The sequence below is a fragment of the Uranotaenia lowii genome, chromosome 3, assembly GCF_029784155.1.
Source record: "Uranotaenia lowii strain MFRU-FL chromosome 3, ASM2978415v1, whole genome shotgun sequence".
Taxonomy (NCBI): domain Eukaryota; kingdom Metazoa; phylum Arthropoda; class Insecta; order Diptera; family Culicidae; genus Uranotaenia; species Uranotaenia lowii.
Genome location: NC_073693.1, coordinates 146,245,555 through 146,265,692, shown reverse-complemented (window position 1 = coordinate 146,265,692; position 20,138 = coordinate 146,245,555). Strand labels below are relative to the sequence as shown.

The window sequence follows — 20,138 nt, the reverse complement described above, 5'->3', positions numbered from 1 at the left end:
GGCTTACGTGGAATACCACTTATTTATGATTGTTTTATTGCCGAACAACAGCTACTATTTCAAAACCCTACTACGACAATCGTAATCAAACCTTGAAAGGATTAGTTTTCAAGACTCAAAACAGCAGTGCACTTGAAAACCAAATAAACAACGAACCATGGCAGATTTGTTTATATCAGCAAAATTTTGTTTGCTTAGGGTAGCATTTTATACCACCAACCCGAGCACCTTAATTCGGTCCTGCCTGAACAAAGTCATCATCTAAGCTCTATAGCTAGCTAGCTGGCTGATAGTAACTTGTGCAAACTGCACTCTAGAACGGAATCGAGTTTGGCGACAGCCAAGTTGTCTCGAGATTTTCTAGCTTAACTATGTGGGCTAGTAGGTGGACGTCGCCAGGGAATAACAGTTTCCAAATATAATTGGTTTTATTTTCGGAAGCCTTCGAACTGTCCGAGATTAGTTTAAATCGAATGCTTTAATATTGGAATAGCTCAGCGGAAAATCACTGGTAGTTTTAACAAAGGACTTGCGGGGACACTATCGGAAGTCACGTGAATGCAAAACCGAACCCGATTGATGAAATTGATATCGGGTGATGAATAATAACAATCATCACGGACGACTTCGCGTGACTGAGACACTTTTGAAATTGGACCGCGCGGTGTTATTCACAGATGTGACACATCACTTACCGCAAATGGGTATCAATTGATTGTTTCATTTGTTTTTCTTGGAGGGTGACGTTTTTAATGTATGATTTCGAGGCTCGTGACTCGATTGCAATAAAAATGTGGCAAATGTCGCATCCTGCAACAGTAAAGTTCCATATCTACATCAGTAATTTAAATCAGCCGCATTCAGTTTAGAATTGTGTAAGCTCCCTAAATTTGACGTAATTTTAAAATTAACGGTTACACGTTGGATATGTTTCTTCAGGATATGTCAGCTGAATGTGTTATAAAATTGCATACACAAAGGCGCATTTTTATATTATGCCTGATTTCGCACCAATATTTTAAAGTGAGTATTTTAAAGTAGAAACTTGAAACTTGAGGAATTAGACGAATGGTTTTCCAGAATAACTTTTCATTAGAGCTAGTTGGCAACGGTAAGTGATTTTTTTTCAATGATTTCTCAAAGTTTGCTATTAAATCCGCTTCTTATCATTTTGTGTTACAATGTATTGCCAAGCTAGGCCCATTTTGAAATTGTAACAAAACCGCGATGCACAAATGCGTTAACTATCGATTGAGTGTTTTGCATGGTGGTGTTTTATTTTTAGCAAATCGATACATTCTTCGCCCGACGCATCGCGTTTGCTGATCGACGTCAGTCAAACCGGGTGACGCCAATTGCTGCCACCGGTTATGTTATTTGGTGGCGCCGGAACTCTGAATATTTTTTTCTCGCTATTTCAAATTCACCATCGATTAACCTTCTTATCTTGAAACGATTTCTCTCCCCCGCAGAATCAGAACAACACCCTTCCGAAACCCTTCGGAGCTCCATTGCCAACTAGCAATTTGGCTCAGGTTCAACCACCATCGTCCTTCCCACCGGTTGCCGGTAGCGTCCCGACGCCATTCTCCGCCGCCATCACCGGCCAGGCTCCGTCGGCTCCAGCACCATCGGCTGCCCCGGCTCAGACGTCTTTCCCACCGGCGGCCGCCCCAGCTCCGGCTTCAGCTCCAGCAGCCGCCCCAGCCGCCGTGCCAACTCCACAAGGTTGTTACTCATTTGCAATCGACTCTTACTGAAATGTGCCCTCTGCCCCCAAAACCCCCTCACAATGTTGTAGGGATGCCATGCAAAATTTCACATATTCAGATTGTCGACACTCATAAAAGCTCAACATTGAAATTTTAACTCTGTTTTCAACTGTATTTGTGTGTTTAAAAGATAAAAAAAAATATTATAAATTTCGAGAGATTATGAAATAAATTTGATGTCAGTTATGGAAAACATAAAATTATTAGAGAGATTATGAATAAATTTACAAGTTCAATTTAACTGACTGAACTGTAATTTGGTATTTAAAATTCAAGAATGTGAAAGGAGAAGGTGAGCATTAATGAAAATTATGAATAAGGATCTCACTTTTGATATGATTCTTATCCTTTTGGACATTTTATCACAAACTTTTCAAGACTATTGAAAGTCAGGAAAAGGCTATGTTTTGTGTATTTTTTCATAGATCAAAGGTGATCTGGAGGCGAAAATTAGGTGACGGTGGAAGGAGAAAGTCAAAATTGGAAAGAGAAGGTGTGTGGAATAAAGCCTCTTTCAATTTCTCGAAAGGCTGCAAAACTAAGTATCTTGTGAAATGAACTAAAAAGTGAAAAAAACATAATTTTGGTTATTTTTATAGAAATAAGTCTAAATGTGTGTTGATTTACTAACAAATAAGAATCATTAGCTTTATTCAATTCATATGAGTTAAAACTACAATAACTAATTATTAATTTTCGAGAAACGATTTGACAACTTTCGTAATTCGACTCAATGGCATCCCTCGATACAAATAGTATAGATAACAACACTCAAAAATATACTTCATAATCATAATTTGTTTATGTTATTTTCAACGGAGTATCATAGAAGTCATTGTACAATAAAATACTGGGACAAAGCTCATTGTACAAAATACTTAAGTGACATAATAATATTTTCTTGGGCATTTTCATTCGACCGCAACTGTACACCTACTGAACCCACTACAGGAAAACCCTACTTTTACAACAAAAAGTCAGCTCAACCCCCCAAATTTAATTTTAGAGGTACGATATTTAGCTGCCTGCGTAATGAGTCAAGCTAGAGATGCTAAATGTCAGCAGCCTGCCTTAAACAAACTACACGTTGTTCATCATACTTCCTCTATTCGTGCTTCCTCCACTATTTCTAGAATAACGCTTTCCTAATCATGCTTTCTATGCTTTCGCTTTCTCTATTCTATGCTTTTTGCCTCTCTCTCTTTCCACGTGCTTTAAAATAATCATAACGCAAACGGCGTGAACTTGATTGAACAATCCGATTGATGAAATTGATTGAACAAACTTGATCAAACAAAACCACGATAACATCAGACGATGAAGAGCAAGAATACTACGTCGAGGAGAACGAAGAGGATGAAGAACAGGTACAAATTCAAGCCGAATCTCCCGTTCCTCCCTTTACCTGGCCTCCAAAACGTGTCGAGGATCAAACGATCCCTACGGCCGTTCCCATTTATATCCCACCACCAGAAACTCAGAAGGTTACACCCAAAAAGGTACTTCAATGGGTCGTTCCTCCGCCGCTGCCCAAAGATAAAAGCAACTCACCCCCGGAAGAACAGAATCAAGAAGCAAGTCAAGGTGAAACCGTAGAAATAGTAGTACAAGAACCTGAGCAGGTAATTGTCAAAAGCGTCCAAAGCAAATCGGCTCCGGAGCTAAGTCGCAGACAAAGCGATGCGCAACAGGATCAACAAGAAGAGGATAGCTATGAAACGTACACAACATCGACTTCGGCATCATCCGAAGAGTATCGAATGTATTCGACCCAGACGTCACAACCGATAGTGACGTACTACGACACCCCGCTAGTTGAAATGGATTATCCATTCGGAGGACCTCTGTATAGCGCACAGGCAAGTACGGTTACCATGTCTGACGCATCGTACACTCATTTCGTTTACACCGACACTGCATTGGACGAACCACCGACTGTCGAGCCATCGCAAGAACCGGAGCCGGAGAAGATCATTGAACGAGTCAGAACTCCACCACCGCCGGAAGAGGTGAAGCCTCAGAAGCGAGTCGAATTCGTCGACTACCGCCAAGAGTTAGAAAACTATCTTAGAGCAGAACTAGATGCCAAACGAAAAGCCGAAGAGCTTAAAAACACTATTGAAAACGAAGAAGTCGCAGAAGAAATCACAATACCGCATTACGAACTACCGATCATCAAATCTCCGAATCCGGAAATGTACATGCCTCCCAAAATAGTTCCCAATCCCGTTCCGAAACAGTGGCAAAGTGCACTTGTGCAAGCACTCTGCGTGGCCCCTCGAGACCCCGTTCGCTTAACCGAAGAACAGATTGAAGAGGCCAATTTTATGAAATCACGTAACGAAGCCTACATCCGAGAACAGGAGGACAAGAAAATGCGTCAACTGGAAGCATTAAAGAGACAAGTGGACGCCCTCGAACGGCGTCTCGCTCAAAACAAGGAACCTGAACCGGAACCGGAACCCGAACCATACCCGCCTCTGGACATTCCCCGGAAGGGCTCTGTGATGGCTAGGGTGCTTGCCTCGTCTACCACTAAAGCGGAACGTTTTCCAAAGAACCTCCCAGCTCCGGTTATTCGGCTTCCCGAACAAACCGCTCCATACTTTCCCCCTCCGCACTCGATGGAACCGATTCGGAGCGAGAAAATTTCATCTTTTCGCACAACACCCCTTTTGGACGCTCTTACTACAGCTCCTTATACCCCGTTTCAGACCTTCGGCCATGAGATCCCATCGCAAATGGAGGGAATGCCGGTTCCGTCGGGTCGAATTTCGATGACCGATGCACTGGCAACGGCACCGGAGCGGCCCTATACACCGTTCCTCGAGGCCAAGTTTGAAGGGTCCGAAGTGTATCAAGATTTGCTCAAACAGCAACCCTCGATTCAGGTCGATCCCGACAAAAACTTCTCGGCTTTTGCCAGTGTTTCCGGCAATCGAACTCCGATGCCTTTCAAACCGATTCTGCCGGAGCCTGATCTAGCTCCAGTACCGGAACAACCACAGGAAGTAGAGGTACCGATAGAACAACCAGAACCTGAACCAGAACCAATCAGCAAACCGGAAAAAGTCGAAGAACCTAAGGACAAAACACCACCTAAACATGATCTTAGTGTAAATCATTACTCTTTAGCGCTACGCAGGGATCGAGAGTCACCCTTGAATCATCCGGCTGAGATACCTCCGTACCAACGGAAATGGTTCAATCTTCCTACGCAAAATCCACCCAGAACGCCGGAACCTCCCGAATTGCGCCAAAATGTTCCACTGGCATTTGTAGATAAACATTCGCAGTCGCAGCCTATCGCAAAGCCTGTAAATATTAGAGAACAAGTAACGTTGAAAAAAACACAACCGTTCACAGTCATACAACCAAACAATCGTACCATCCCAGTCATACAGATGCCCATAGAAGAAGATGCCGAGCTGGCACACTTCAACAACGCACACACGAGGCTTCAAGCCAAGGGAGTCATCGATCGAGGGCAAAGTTTCACACCCTCGATGATCCTTACGAAACACCCAACAACGATCCCTTACTACCAACATCAGCTTGGATTCGAAGAGTACTTTGCCGAGTCCAAGCAATTTGATGGACGTCGCACGCCCCAAACAGCGACGGCTCGTAAATCACCAGCCTTTGGGCCACCTCCAAACCCTCTGAAGGCGTTTGTTCCACCCTCTCGAGACGGTATTCCCAACGAATCGGGGCTGTATCTTTCAATGGGTAAGCTACAGGGTACTCCATGGTACGCAAATAAAGATCATGTTCCGACAGATATTCAGCAGAAGTTGGTACAGCAGCACCACGGCATGGGTCCCGGTTGGAACGCAACCGCACAGCAACATCAGCAACAAAGAAATACCGTTAGCCAGCAGCGAAGTGTTAGTCAACAGAGAGCCGTTAGCCAGCAGAGCAGTGAAAAGACAGTTCGCTCCCAGGAAAGATCATCAAGGGAGATTTCTTCTGAACGATCCGTCTGTAGCGCTAGCCAGGTTGGAAATGCACTGATTCAGAAACGCGTCAGCGTAGTCGAAGATCAAGATGCGGCAGCTGCCAAATTTTCATCAAAAATCAAAGAAGAAGAAGCCCCCCAAAAAGGTTTTGTAGCTCAACAAACGAGGAGATTTTCGGGTCAAGACGATGCTCTGAATATCCCTCCACAAATGCAACAGTACACTCCGCCTGAGGAACCACTGATACAAATCTCGGAATCTTTTCCCCAGAAATCACAACCAGCTTCTCAGACATCTTTCCCTACATCTTTCCCACAACAAATGGTATCCCCACAGGTGCCACAAAAAGCAGCCGATTCTTTCCCCACGACGAGTATGTTCCCCGAACCCCTCATTGATCGTTTTCCAGCTAAAAGTTCACGCAAGGTAAGCGTCATGATACCGCAAAAACATTCACCGACACCCAGCTCGGGTGGTTTCAAAGCTCAGTTCAACCGATACATGTACGGCAGTCTACCCGAGGAACAACCACAACAGTCTGATCAAGTTCAATCGTGGCCGCCACAAATTCCATCCGTCATTGCTAGCACTAACACAGCTCCCGCTCAAGCTGCTGCGGTGAAACCACCACTACCGGTTGCCGCACAGCCGCAGGCGCCGGTGGCAGAATCCTCTGCGCCGCTAACCTCCAGCTACAGTAACCATAGTCAAGCGTCGTCGATCGGCTTCAGTAACACAACTTCCCGCAAAAACAGTTGTCGTAGCAATATTTCTGATCGAAGTTCTGGTGCTAGCGCAGGTTCGGGCGCATTTAACAAGGGTCGGGCGGCATGTTCAACCTCAGCCCCTACCCGTGGACGTGGTGTCATGAACAACGCCGTTGCCCCCGGAGGTCGTGTTCCGTTGTGCGGCTGCTGCAATCAGCAAATCAGGTGCGGGGACCGTTTTTTGAGAGTTTGATTTGGGTTTGCTGCACGTATTTTTTTTTAAAGCTGTTGTGTTTTTGAGTGTTGTTTTTTTAATTTGATCTTTTTGCATTACCTAGTAAGATTTTTTATTTGAAGCATGGTTTGAATACTCGTTAACCAATAGTGTTTTGTGTTTTCCAACTAACAGAACTTTTCCAGCAGAAAAAGACGTTGCCGTTTAAGCAACAATCGCCTTACGAACTAGGTGCAGCGACGAAGCTTTTGGACAATTCGGTAAGCAAACTGGGCACCTTCAACGGCAATAGCGAATACCGCAAGCAAGCTTCCAACGTTCTGAAGGAAATGCTGGAAGCAAGACTCAAAAAACACGAAGCTTCCGATACGGACACAATTCGGGCCAAGAACAAGGAGAACCTCATGAACAATAACAATACCCTTCCCAAGAAAAGTCTGAACCCTTCCCATCCTATGTCCAAAATTATCGATATCTGTGATTCCTCAACGGTCCCGGTTCCTCCTCCTCCACCTAAATTCCCACCACTCGAAACCGGGCCGAAAGATCTCAAACCGCAACAACCTTTGTCCTTGAACAACACTGTAGTGTTGCGTAACAAAACAGCCAACCAAACCCAACCGAAGCCCGACGAAGAAACCTACGGACAGGTCAATCGACGCAAAGTAAGTTCCGAACTAACCTCGCATGCCCGTGATAGACGTTCGTACGTTGAGAAAAACAATAACTCCAGTCCGAGCCTAGCTGAGGACGAAGAGAAGAAGCAAACCGTTCCCAGCTTGGACAGGGTTCCGATCTGCTGTCAGTGCAATCTCAAAATTGTCACGTAAGTAGTTTATGTGTGTGTTTTTCAGTGTTTCAAATGCTTCCTTTTACTATTTTCAATCTACCTATTCTGTGTCGTGCTAATCTCTTTATCTCTCTCACACACACACAGAGGACCATTCATCACCGCTCTCGGTCGCATCTGGTGCCCGGATCACTTCATCTGCCACAACGCCAACTGCAAACGTCCGCTGGCCGACATCGGTTTCGTCGAGGAGAAGGGTGACTTGTACTGCGAGTACTGCTTCGAACAGTTCCTCGCTCCGATGTGCAGCAAGTGCAACAACAGAGTCAAGGTACGGTTTCCACGCTTTGCCAAACAATCTCAAAAGTCTAACTTCAACATTCTCTTCTCCACAGGGTGACTGCCTAAACGCTATCGGCAAGCAGTTCCATCCGGAGTGCTTCAAGTGCACCTACTGCAACAAGTTGTTCGGCAACAATCCGTTCTTCCTGGAGGAAGGTGATCCCTACTGCGAAGCCGACTGGAACGAACTGTTCACGACCAAGTGCTTCGCCTGTGGGTTCCCGGTCGAGGCCGGTGACAAGTGGGTGGAGGCCCTGAACAACAACTACCACAGCCAGTGCTTCAACTGCACCGTAAGTATTGGAATTATTCGAACGAAAACTACATATGTACATATATTCACTTCTATTTTGTCGGGATTCGACTAGACCGAACTGAACGTCATAAACTTGATTTCGAGAAAATAGAATTAAAAGTTCGCAGTCCTACCAATTGATACCATATCATTAGATATCTTATTTAATTACTTTTAGACTCTAAAAAAGCCGCCGAGGCTATACTGGTCGATTTCTGATTAGGGAAAAACTATAGGGGAGAATGTATCCCCAAATGTGATCCCCTTTTCTTATTTTCATCATATCTTTTTCGGAAAATTTAGCAACTAGTCGTCTTTTGCATTTTCCGACAGCGTGTAACTTCAAGTTTATATGCTTCAAAAGTTTAAACTCGTTGATGAACTAGAAGCATTTTCGTGAGACTCAAAAATGTGATATTTTTAAAGTTACAGGGGTCTTGATCATTTACTATAGGAGACTTGATCCTTAACTCAGGGTGCCCAGACCCTAGTCGAAAATCTAGTAAAATCAGAAGATAAAAGGTCCGTTGACTATTTTTTGCCATATTAGTTCTCATTTCACAGTTTGTGAGTTTCAGAAAAAGAGAATCGCAACAGTTTGTCTACTACTCTAGAGTCATTGCATACTTTAAGGCGCAATTTTCTAGTTTTTAGAAAAATACAGTATTTTTAGTTCTTTTAAACATATAATTACTGAAAAAAAATTATTAATTGAACAGATATTAGTAATATCATGATAACCAATGATCACGATCCATTAAGAAGAAAATTATATCATTTCGGACTTAAGGGATCAATTATACCCATAACATACATTTTGGAAAACTTCTGCTAAAAAAATTGAGAGTCTTCAAATCACATTTTGTTAGATTTTTCAAACAAAGTTCAATAACTTGAAAAATAAAATTTTTAATTATTTTTAAATAGCAGCATTGTTGTAGCAACAGTTTTCAAGAACATTTGCTATTTGTAAGACTTTCCTGTTTCGAGATATAGCGAAGGAATCAAGTATCCCCAGTTGAGTATTATTGCTATTTACATCGCTTTCGATCATTTCAAAATAGAAGTACACTTTTTGATATCCTTGCTGGTGAACGCCTTCAAGTAGGCAACGAAGTTCAAGTATAGATCTATAAGGATATACGGTCGATGGTATTGATGTCTGGCCATAACCTCGAAACTTGGTTAAGATTTGGCCTCATCAGAGTTGCCAGGTTGTTATGACAAAAATGAATATTCGCTCGCTTTTTATTTCTCGAATATTTTAACTCAATTTTCAACTATCAACATTTCCTACACATTCGATTGCAACTTTGCAGAATTTCGAGAGTCATGTACGCGCTTTGGGTATGCAAAATCTTCATTTCAGTAGATAAAGAAAATGTCAAATTTCTAAGCATGGTATCTGTCGTGTCTGGGTATAAAGTATCCTTTTAAATTATGGGTGTTGAGGCAGTAATGAGTGATAGAAAAGCTAAAAATGTTTCATATTACGGTTCAATCACTAAGAATTACAAGAAGTATTTGCCAATTTCAAACTAATTGCGGAAGGTTAATTTCAAACAAATAACTATTACACACCTAAACAAATTGAATACGGACTCAAGGAATGCAGTGACTAATGAAGATGTATACATTTTACTTTAAAATTATTACTTGAACTGAGATATGAAGAGCCTTTTGAAAACATTGATTTTTTAAAATTATTTTCAGATTAGATTGAAAAAAAAATCATTGCGAATATTGAAAAATTATTTGACCTGGCTCCTCTGGGTAACATTCAAAATCAAAGCATTGAAAACTTAACTGGTTTTCGAAGGGGTGAAAACGGCAACTTTTCTTAAAAAAAAAAATACGTTTTGGGTACGTCCTTCTTGTTTATAAATTAGGGCTGAGGCCTTTCGGTAAGGTAGTGTTCGTAAAGATCTGCCAATATATCCTAATAGATAGGCAGATATCGTGGAAAATATGGAGGCCGATGATTTTCTCGAATCAAATATTGATGCACCGTTTAAACTTGAATAAGCACGAATTTGTTATTATTATGCATTCTTATCATAATAAGGGAGTTAGCAGATTGAAAGAATGGCATTTCGTTTTGATATTCGGTTTGTCTCAAAAGTTAAAAGCATTCAAAATTTGAGCCAAAAACGCATATTTTGCCCCAATTTTCAAGATTGTTTTAAATTAAAGTTTGTGGGAAGTAAGTGGAATATATAAAAATATTTACAGTCATAAGAAAGTGCATACAATTGGGAATACGAGAAGCTGCAGTTTTATAAAATTGCGCGGGCTGGTCCACCATGAAACCTTATATGTTAACCATGAAATATAACAAGTTTCACACAGATTCGATTAATCTTTCAATTTCTAAAAATTTAACTTATTTTAGAGAACTTAAGAAATTAAAGAAAAGATTGTTTGCCACTATAAAATGAGGAAAAATGCCAATCGAAGCCATAGGTTAGCATATTTTTTAAGAAACAATGGCATGACCGCCGCAAAAAATGACTTTATGCTCCCATATGTTTCAGATGATTTGATTGTTCGAGAGTCATGTACGCGCTTTGCGTATGCAAAATCTTCATTTCTGTTGATAAAGAGAATGTCAAATTTCAAAGCATGGTGTCCTTTAAAATTATGGGTGTTGAGGCAGTAATGAGTGATAGAAAAGCTGAAAATGTTTCATATTACGGTTCAATCACTAAGAATTACAAGAAGTATGTGCATATTTCAAACTAATTGCGGAAGGTTGATTTCAAACAAATAACTATTACATACCTAAACAAATTGAATACGGACTTAAGGAATGCAGTGACTACTGAAGATGTATACATTTTACTTTAAAATTATTACTTGAACTGATATATGAAGTGGACTCAAAACACTGGTTTTTAAAACTATTTTCAGATTAAATTGAAAAAAAAAATCATTACGAATATTGAAAAATTATTTGACCTGGCTCCACTGGGTAACATTCAAAATCAAAACATTGAAAACTTAACTGGTTTTCGAAGGGGCGAAAACGGCAACTTTTCTCAGAAAAAATTACGTTTTGGGTACGTCCTTTGGTTTCATTCTTGTTTATAAATTAGGGCCTTTCGGTAAGGTAGTGTTCGTAAAGATCTGCCAATATATCCTAATAGATAGGCAGATATCGTGGAAAATATGGAGGCCGATGATTTTCTCGAATCAAATATTGATGCACCGTTTAAACTTGAATAAGCACGAATTTGTTATTATTATGCATTCTTATCATAATAAGGGAGTTAGCAGATTGAAAGAATGGCATTTCGTTTTGATATTCGGTTTGTCTCAAAAGTTAAAAGCATTCAAAATTTGAGCCAAAAACGCATATTTTGCCCCAATTTTCAAGATTGTTTTAAATTAAAGTTTGTGGGAAGTAAGTGGAATATATAAAAATATTTACAGTCATAAGAAAGTGCATACAATTGGGAATACGAGAAGCTGCAGTTTTATAAAATTGCGCGGGCTGGTCCACCATGAAACCTTATATGTTAACCATGAAATATAACAAGTTTCACACAGATTCGATTAATCTTTCAATTTCTAAAAATTTAACTTATTTTAGAGAACTTAAGAAATTAAAGAAAAGATTGTTTGCCACTATAAAATGAGGAAAAATGCCAATCGAAGCCATAGGTTAGCATATTTTTTAAGAAACAATGGCATGACCGCCGCAAAAAATGACTTTATGCTCCCATATGTTTCAGATGATTTGATTGTTTCTTTTAGCGCAACGCATTTCAATTTTGTATGGACATTTGTATGGAAGAAGAAATTTTTGCACATTAAATCTTCCAGAAAATTCAAATAAGGGTGAAATGGAATTGCTGAAAAAAAAGCTAGAAAAAGTCCATTTTTCAAATCAGCGACAACCAAATTTGTAATGTAGGATTCGAATCTTCAATTTCCAAGGAAAGTTTTGATGTAGTTAGATTTTTTCTAGGACTCTTTATAACCCTTCCATGAAACAAGAACGACAGCTGAAACACAAAAATTTAAAATAGGATTTTTTATTTTTACTACAAACGATTAAAAAAGGCAACTATAGCTTTAAAATTTTATAAATGTCCAGACCGAAATTATAAATTATAATCTATTCCACAAAAAAATATCTTAAAATCAGCAGCTAGTTTTTGCTATATTTTGAATACGATAGCATTGAGTGAAACGCTGTATGGTTCAAAAATGAAAATTTAAAAGTATTTATTCAGAGAAAACCAAGCAATTCACCGTAAAACATCATTTTTAATATTCATACCACTGACCTAGAGGAATTTCGTAGGCTATTCTTCATTTTAACCAAAATATTAATATGTTATCGAAAAATATTCAAATTTCCCGTATCAGCTCAAACCCCGTTTTTGCAATTATAGGAAAAGTAGCAAACTTTGAAGAAAAAAATTTACTTCAATTTGTTTTCAACTTTCCGCATACAATCTTGAACAAAGAAAGATTTTTATTATTTTACCAACTTTTTTTGTTTTTGAACCGCTGTGCGCTGGTGCGTCTTGTACATTTTTTTCCTCACCAAATAAGCAGAAAACTGAATTTTGAAAACAATATGTTTGCACCCGTTTTACTCTGGTCGAAAAAAAATATTTAAAAAAAATTGCCATGCTCTACCATTACACTTGGGCAATTTGTTCTAAACGTAGGAGCCTACTTAAAGGCGCTTTACGAGCAGCACCCAACGAGTATGGATACCTACCTACCTAAGGGTCCAGCGCCGATTAACCGGCGCATAGGGCTGAGATAAAAGATCTCCACTGCTGGCGATCCGGAGCCAGCGTCTTCACTTGCTGCCAGCCAAGGTTCTCGTCAACTGTGCGGATTTCAGCGGCTAGACTTCGCCGCCACGAGCTTTTGGGCCTGCCTCTTCTTCGATGCCCATCTGGATTCCAGTCAAGCGCCTCTCTGCAAATCTCGTTTTCATCTCTTCGCAGCGTGTGCCCAATCCATCTCCACTTACGTTCCCGAATCTCGATTTCTAGTGCCTTTTGATGACACCGGCGATGAAGTTCAACGTTTGAGATCCAGTTGCCAGGCCACCAAGCGCGGATGATGTTCCGCAGGCAGCGATTCACAAAAACTTGCAGTTTTCGCGTCGTCACCGCATATGTGCACCAAGTTTCACACCCATACAGCAATACGGATTTGACGTTTGAGTTGAAGATTCGGATCTTAGTTCGTAGAGAGATCTGGCGTGACCGCCAGATGTTTCGGAGACTCGCAAACGCAAATCGGGCTTTTCTGATCCGGGTTTCGATGTCCTTCTTGGTACCACCATCAGGCGTAATCTGGCTACCAAGATACTGGAAGCACTCCACTGTCTCAACCTGTTGTCCAGCTACCACGAAATTGGAACGATTTTCTGTATTGATTTCCATCGACTTGGTCTTTCCGACATTGATTTTGAGACCTGCTGCCTTGGAGCTTTCGGTGAGGTCGTCGAGTTTGCTCTGCATGTCTTGTTGTGTTTGGGCGAGCAAAATAATATCGTCTGCCAGGTCAAGGTCGTTCAGTTGCTCCATGGTTGAAGGATTCCACGGCAATCCTCGATTTGGTCTACAGTCAATCGATCCAGTCAAGATCTCATCCATTACGATGAGAAAAAGCAGCGGTGACAAAATACATCCTTGTCTCACTCCAGCAGTTACCGGGATTGGTTCGGACAAGACACCGTCGTGTAAGACCTTGCACGAAAATGCCTCGTATTGTGCTTCGATGAGATGGACTAGTTTCTCTGGGACCCCTCGTCGTCTAAGAGCAGCCCAGATGTTTTCGTGGTTCAGTCGGTCAAATGCTTTTTCGAAATCAACGAACACCAGCAGAAGAGAGTCCTGGAATTCGTTGATTTGTTCCAGTATTATTCGTAGCGTTGTGATGTGGTCTACACATGATCGTCCGGATCGGAATCCAGCTTGTTGCCGTCGGAGTGTAGCGTCGATTTTCTCCTGGATCCTGTTCAGGATCACTTTGCAGAGTACTTTAAGGGTTGTACAGATCAAAGTTATGCCACGCCAGTTACCGCACTCTGTTAGGTCTCCTTTCTTTGGGACCTTCACGAGGATACCCTGCATCCAGTCGGCCGGGAATGTTGCAGTATCCCAAATGTCAGCGAAAAGACGGTGCAACATTTGTGCTGACAAGGCAGGGTCGGCTTTGAGCATTTCAGCAGGAATGCAATCGATTCCAGGCGCTTTGTTGGATTTCATGTCCTTGATTGCCGCTTCTATTTCAGGCAGCGAGGGCGCTTCCGAGTTGACGCCATTAATGCGACTTACTGTGGGCGCCTCGAGCTGCGGGTTCTGTTGGCCATTGCTATTTGTAACTCGGAAAAGTTGATCAAAATGCTCAGTCCAACGCTTGAGCTGTTCTGTTCGATCTGTCAGCAGCTGACCTGCTCGGTTTTTCAGCGGCATTCTTGCATTAGTCCTTGCACCACCAAGGCGTCGAGAAATATCATATAATAATCGGATATCTCCAATGGCGGCGGCTCTTTCTCCCTCTTCGGCTAGGGAGTTTGTCCAGGCTCTCTTGTCTCGTCTACAAGCTCGTTTAACTGCCTTTTCCAGCTCCGCATATCGTAAGCGGGCGGCTGCTTTGGCTGACCCGGTACATGCCTGCTCAATTCCGACTTTCGCCTTTCTCCGATCATCGATCATCCTCCAGGTTTCATCCGACATCCATTCACTTCGTCTTCCACAAACTTTACCGAGAGTACCATGGCTCGTCGTGATAAAGGCATTCTTGATTCCACACCACTGTTCTTCGACTGTTCCGTTTGTCGGCAGCTCCGAGGCTCGGGATTCTAGCTGTTCAACGTATGCCCTTTTCACCTCTGGATTCTCCAACCGGCGGACGTCGTATCGACACCCGACTTTCTCCTCGCGCCGTTTGACACGCGCAACTCTCAGTCGTATCTCGCCAAGGACGAGGTGATGGTCAGATGCAATGTCTGCGCTTCGTTTGTTGCGGACATCAAGAAGGCTCCTTCTCCATTTTCGACTGATGCAGATGTGGTCAATTTGATTTTCTGTTCGGCCATCTCGGGATACCCAAGTGACCTTATGTGCTGGTCGATGGGGGAAGAGCGATCCACCGATCACCATGTTGTTGTTGCCACAAAATTCTACAAACAGCTCTCCGTTTTCGCTCATCTGTCCTAGACCATGGCGCCCCATGATGCGCTCAAAGTCCTGATTATCGGAGCCAATCTTTGCGTTGAAGTCGCCTAAGTGGATTTGAATGTCACCCTTCGGAATTCTCTCAACCACGCTGTTCAATTGACTGTAAAACTGCTCTTTCTCCTGCAAATCGGCAACGTCAGTTGGCGCATAACACTGGACCATCGTAAGGTTTCTAACCCGTGTTCTGAATCTGGCTACGATTATTCTTTCGTTTATCGGTTCCCATCTTATGAGGGCCGCATGGGCCTGCGGGCTTAACAGGAAACCAACTCCTCGTTCCCGAGTAGCATGTTCTCCTCGTATGCCAGAGTAAAGCAGTACTTGCCCGGACTGTGTCTTGTGTTCTCCAGTGTTAGGCCAACGGACTTCGCTCAGTCCCAATATCTCTAGCTTGAGGCGGCTAGCTTCTCTAGCAAGTTGAGCCAGCTTTCCTGGCTGGGCAAGGGTCAAAACATTCCAAGTTCCAATTCTAGTCCGTGTTTTCATGCTAAAAGTCGTTGCCAAAGTTCCAATTCGGTTATTTCTTCTCTCAGTTTCTGTAACAATATAAGGTGTCAGGAGCAGTAGGTTGTTAGCCTAAAGTCCCTATCCCGCGATGGGGCTGCCATCTTGGACTTAGCTGGCGGGAGCCGCATTTCATAAATTCAGCCGCTTGCTGCAAGACAGACGCTGTTTGAGCCGCCCCTGACCTGGAGAACAGACGCTCGGTTGTTGTTGCACGCCGCCCCTGACCTGGGGAACAGACGCGTGCGGCCACCTTCTCAGTCTGCATGCGACCAAAGCATCCACCGGGGTTGGGTACCCGATCTCCGCTTAGGTTACTCGCACCCCAGCCGGCACCGCGGGGAGGTAGAGATAGGAGTTGTGAATAAGAGGTGATATGACCACTATGGGGTCTCGTGTTGCACATTATCCACCGTTTACCAGCCAACGAGTATGGATGATGCTTGAAAAATGTTTATTTTTTCGTTGAGCCAAAGTGAATCAAGCCCTATAAATTTTGTAATTTTGAAAAGCGGAATTTCTTTGATTTTTACTTACCGGTTGTGTTCTGAACGACAGAACGCAATAAAATAAAGCATCTTTTATCGGTAAATGTTAAAAATCCTAACATTCCATAAGTAAATTGGAAAACAAAATTCAAGGGGTTCGGTTCAGTCTGGCTGAACGAGATTTTAACAAATGCTTTAAATACAACATGAAGGTTTTGGCCACGGGAAAGTTTGTTATCAATTAATTTATCAAACCTATTAATTCTTGAAGAGCCGAAGAACTGTTTTGAATAAAAAAAAAAACCAACACCCATAAGATTATTCCGCCTTAAATCAGGTTTCATGACCAAAACATACTTTTCATCTTTTCTTCTAAGGTGGCTCTCAGTTCACTTGGGCGCAACGCATTTTTCCAATTTTCACGATCTGCAACATTGAAATTTTCAAATAAAATAAAAAAAAATGGGTAAAATGTTCTGATTTTTATTGGACAAGTAGTTTATCACGTTTCGCATCTGCTGGTAACTCTTTTTTTTTTAAATTGGTGTTTAGCTTGGCCTAATCGAATCCCGACCATCTAAGATCTATCATTATTCAAAATGGGGCTTGTGATATAGCTCAGTTGGCAAGTCTGTTGTCTCCTGAGCCAATGTCCGCGAGTTCGAGCCCAAGAGTAAACATCGAACACAGTTGTACCGGATAGTTTTTCAATAACGATCCGCCAACTGCAACGTTGATAAAGTCGCGAATGCCATAAAGATGGTAAAACGACTATAATCGAAACAAAAAAAAAAAAAAATTATTCAAAATATCTGTCCCTTTTTTAGTTTCAAAATTCCATTTTTTTTTCTATCCATTCTAGAGTGCTTGATAATTCCTTGATAATACATGATTTCAGCCAGTGTGAAAATAAGTTCCATATCTATGTGTTTTTACGGAATGGTTCTAAAAATTAAGCAAGATGGCCGCAGTCAATCTCAACTTAAATTTAACCCTCTCCATTTTGCGTTAGCACAAGAGCTTATATCTTGAATATCTTATATCAACCTCGAAAGTTCGAGCTTCCACTGCATGCCCACTTATTGATGACTGTCAATTTGGATATGTTGTCTAAATTCGTTGATCTGTTGAGAAGAGAATAAGTCTCTCAATAGTTTGATCGACTAGATTTTGCAATGAGTTCAGACTAATAACGGGCTTATTTCAAAACCTGTTGGATAGTAGTCAGGATTTTTGTTAGTGTCTGTTAGTGGAATAAGTTCAAAGAGTTTTTACATTTTTTTTTGTGTTCACAGCGAATGGTTTTTTTGCAATGCGAAACATTCAATCCATAAATTTTTATCTTCTTCACAAAACTGTGCTAGTTGGATTTAAAGAATGGTCATTTTTTCGTAAGTTTAGAGGCTTAAAAATTGGAAACCCAGGTGGCAATAATTACTGTTTTCGACAACTGCTCATTGTTGCATTTTTGCGCAAATGGACTGGGTCGCTTCTTGATTTTGATGAAATAATAAAAAAAATTCACTATTTTTATAATCCAACAAGCATAGTTTTGAAGAGCAGATTAAAACTTACCGTCAACTGGGGCAACATGCAACAATTTTCAACTTCAATGGCTTCTAAAAAACTTATGTTCACAGTCAATCGTATCCTTTATGCATCAAAAGTTTTAAGGATGCTGGGGCATCAAATTGGCGTAGTTCAAAAAATTATTGGTTTCTTCAGTTATTTTTATTTTTCAAAAAACATGCGATTTTCACCCTCCTTAGAAAATGGGGTAACTTGCAACAAACTTTGTTTTTAATGAAAAATCTTATGAACACGTACGAAAATTCATAGTTTTTAATATATTTGCGATGCCTTAAAGACCATTACGCATGACAACACCAATTGCAGTAGTTTTTGGGTCTGTAATAACAAATTTTCACATTTTTTCTGAAAATAAGGATGCTGCATACATTTAGGGACTACATAATACTACATTTAGGGACTACATAATAATTCTGCAAGCTGAAATCATAAAAATAAATGTTTGGATGAATGGGTGGTATGAAAAAAACTTAGTAATTGCTTTTGCTAAACTGAATCGAGCAGTCGAGCAGTCGCTTAAAGCAATTGCTTCGGTTGTTATGAATAAAGTTTTTTTGACAGCTGTTTTCTCAGTCAGGAGCTTTTACTTTTAGAACAAGCTAGTTTGGTATGAATAAAGCTCAAACCTGAAGCAATTGCTCGACAAATCTCATAACAATTGCTTTATTTTCTAAGCATGCTCGGTAGCAGACTTTTCCAATAAAAAATTCTTTTATAACGTCATGAACTTATCAAATTAGCAATATTTCACTTCAAAACAATTCAAAAAGGTATTTTCAACATGGATAAAGAAAAGTCGAAGTGATAACCCAACTTTTTTCATATTCCTGTCGTTGTATAAAATCTTGTATAAATTCGTCTAAGATGACTATAAACAAATCAATTAGTAAATATTTTAAATTAAAAAAAAATCCGGCTATAGTAGAAGAAGTCCCAATTGGCTCAAAGTAAGAAATAAATTGTAATAATTTAAAACATTATACAGATCTCTCATTTTTATATAATTTTTTATAATCCTAAGATTTAAAAAAAAAATCTAAATTAAAATGCGCGCCTATTGCCTATTTTTTTTATACATCGGATTATCCCGATCCAAATACATGTGGGAGAGCTTATGATAAATATTAAAGTTAGGCCATTTTTTGTTTGACAATATTCGAATATGTATTCATTTTCCTTTAAACATCAACATACGAGCACGCATTAACAAAAGAATTCCGGTCGTTCTTACACCCACCAGTACCACCCGCTTCGTCGACTTCAAGGCTACTTTAGCCGTACTTTTCAATTTTCCGATCGTCTTCTTTCATTTTACTTTAGAAAACTTCAGATTCTGCTGGTTGGATAGCTCTATTTTTCGAAGCAAAAGCTATGTTCTAAGACTTTAGTACACATCCGCTAAGCAAATGTTTATTCATACCAAACTAAGCAAATGCTTTTGACTTTTGCTTTGATTGATTTCGAGCTAAGTAAAAGCTACCGAAGCAATTGCTAAACCTTATTCATACCACTAAATGAAATTTAAATGTTTACAAACGCGTGATGCAAAACATTCATATTCCAACACATGGAAACGAGATTTACAAGGTGACTCTTTGTATTTTGTTGCATTTAACCCCAGACACCTAACTGAATTTTAAAAATATTCATTTAAAAAAAATGGGTGATTGTTCGAAAAATATTTTTACACCAACAATGTTGATATAACATGAGGAAACCTGTAAAAAGTTTGTAGGCAATTTTATCAAGCCGATCCGTCATACTGGGTAATATTTTTTTTCGACTTCAAAACATGTTAAAATTTGTACATTTATTGCTCGATTTTTCAAATTTTACATAAAAATAAAAAACTTAAGACAACTAGCTTAAGATGCGAGAAATTATGTCATCATCATTTTGTTATCATTAAAAGATAACTTTATTACAATACATTATATTAAAAACTGATTCAATGTAGTGTTATATAAGTGTTGCATCGAACCCCGCTGTTGCATGATGCCCCGTTTGACGGTATCGAATGAATGTTTTTACGATGTAAAAAAACCATGCGCTGTGAATAGAACAAAATGTAAAAACGCTCTGAGGTTATTCCCCAAACCAATATTTCAACAATAAACTGGTTCAAGCTGATATCTGTATAAAGAAATAAAAATAATCGTACTTGTCTTCTGGATAGCAAAGTTTATAATAAGGTTGCCAGATTGTCCGGTTTTATCCGGGTTTGCCCGGATATTTGATA

At 40.5% G+C, this 20,138-nt stretch overlaps 1 protein-coding gene across 18 annotated transcripts in view; it reads left to right on the top strand.

Moving 5' to 3' along the window:
• LOC129751442 (PDZ and LIM domain protein Zasp) overlaps positions 1-20,138 on the top strand; it is a 261,468-nt gene that overhangs the window by 233,916 nt on the left and 7,414 nt on the right. For 16 of the 18 annotated variants that reach the window (XM_055746946.1, XM_055746948.1, XM_055746950.1 and 13 more), the window contains 4 exons: positions 1,473-1,728; positions 3,087-6,663; positions 7,611-7,794; positions 7,859-8,098. In XM_055746946.1, the coding sequence (XP_055602921.1) occupies positions 1,473-1,728; positions 3,087-6,663; positions 7,611-7,794; positions 7,859-8,098 (4,257 nt within the window). The remainder of the gene's footprint in view (positions 1-1,472; positions 1,729-3,086; positions 6,664-7,610; positions 7,795-7,858; positions 8,099-20,138) is intronic. The other 2 variants (XM_055746963.1, XM_055746962.1) reach the window with 2 other exon arrangements.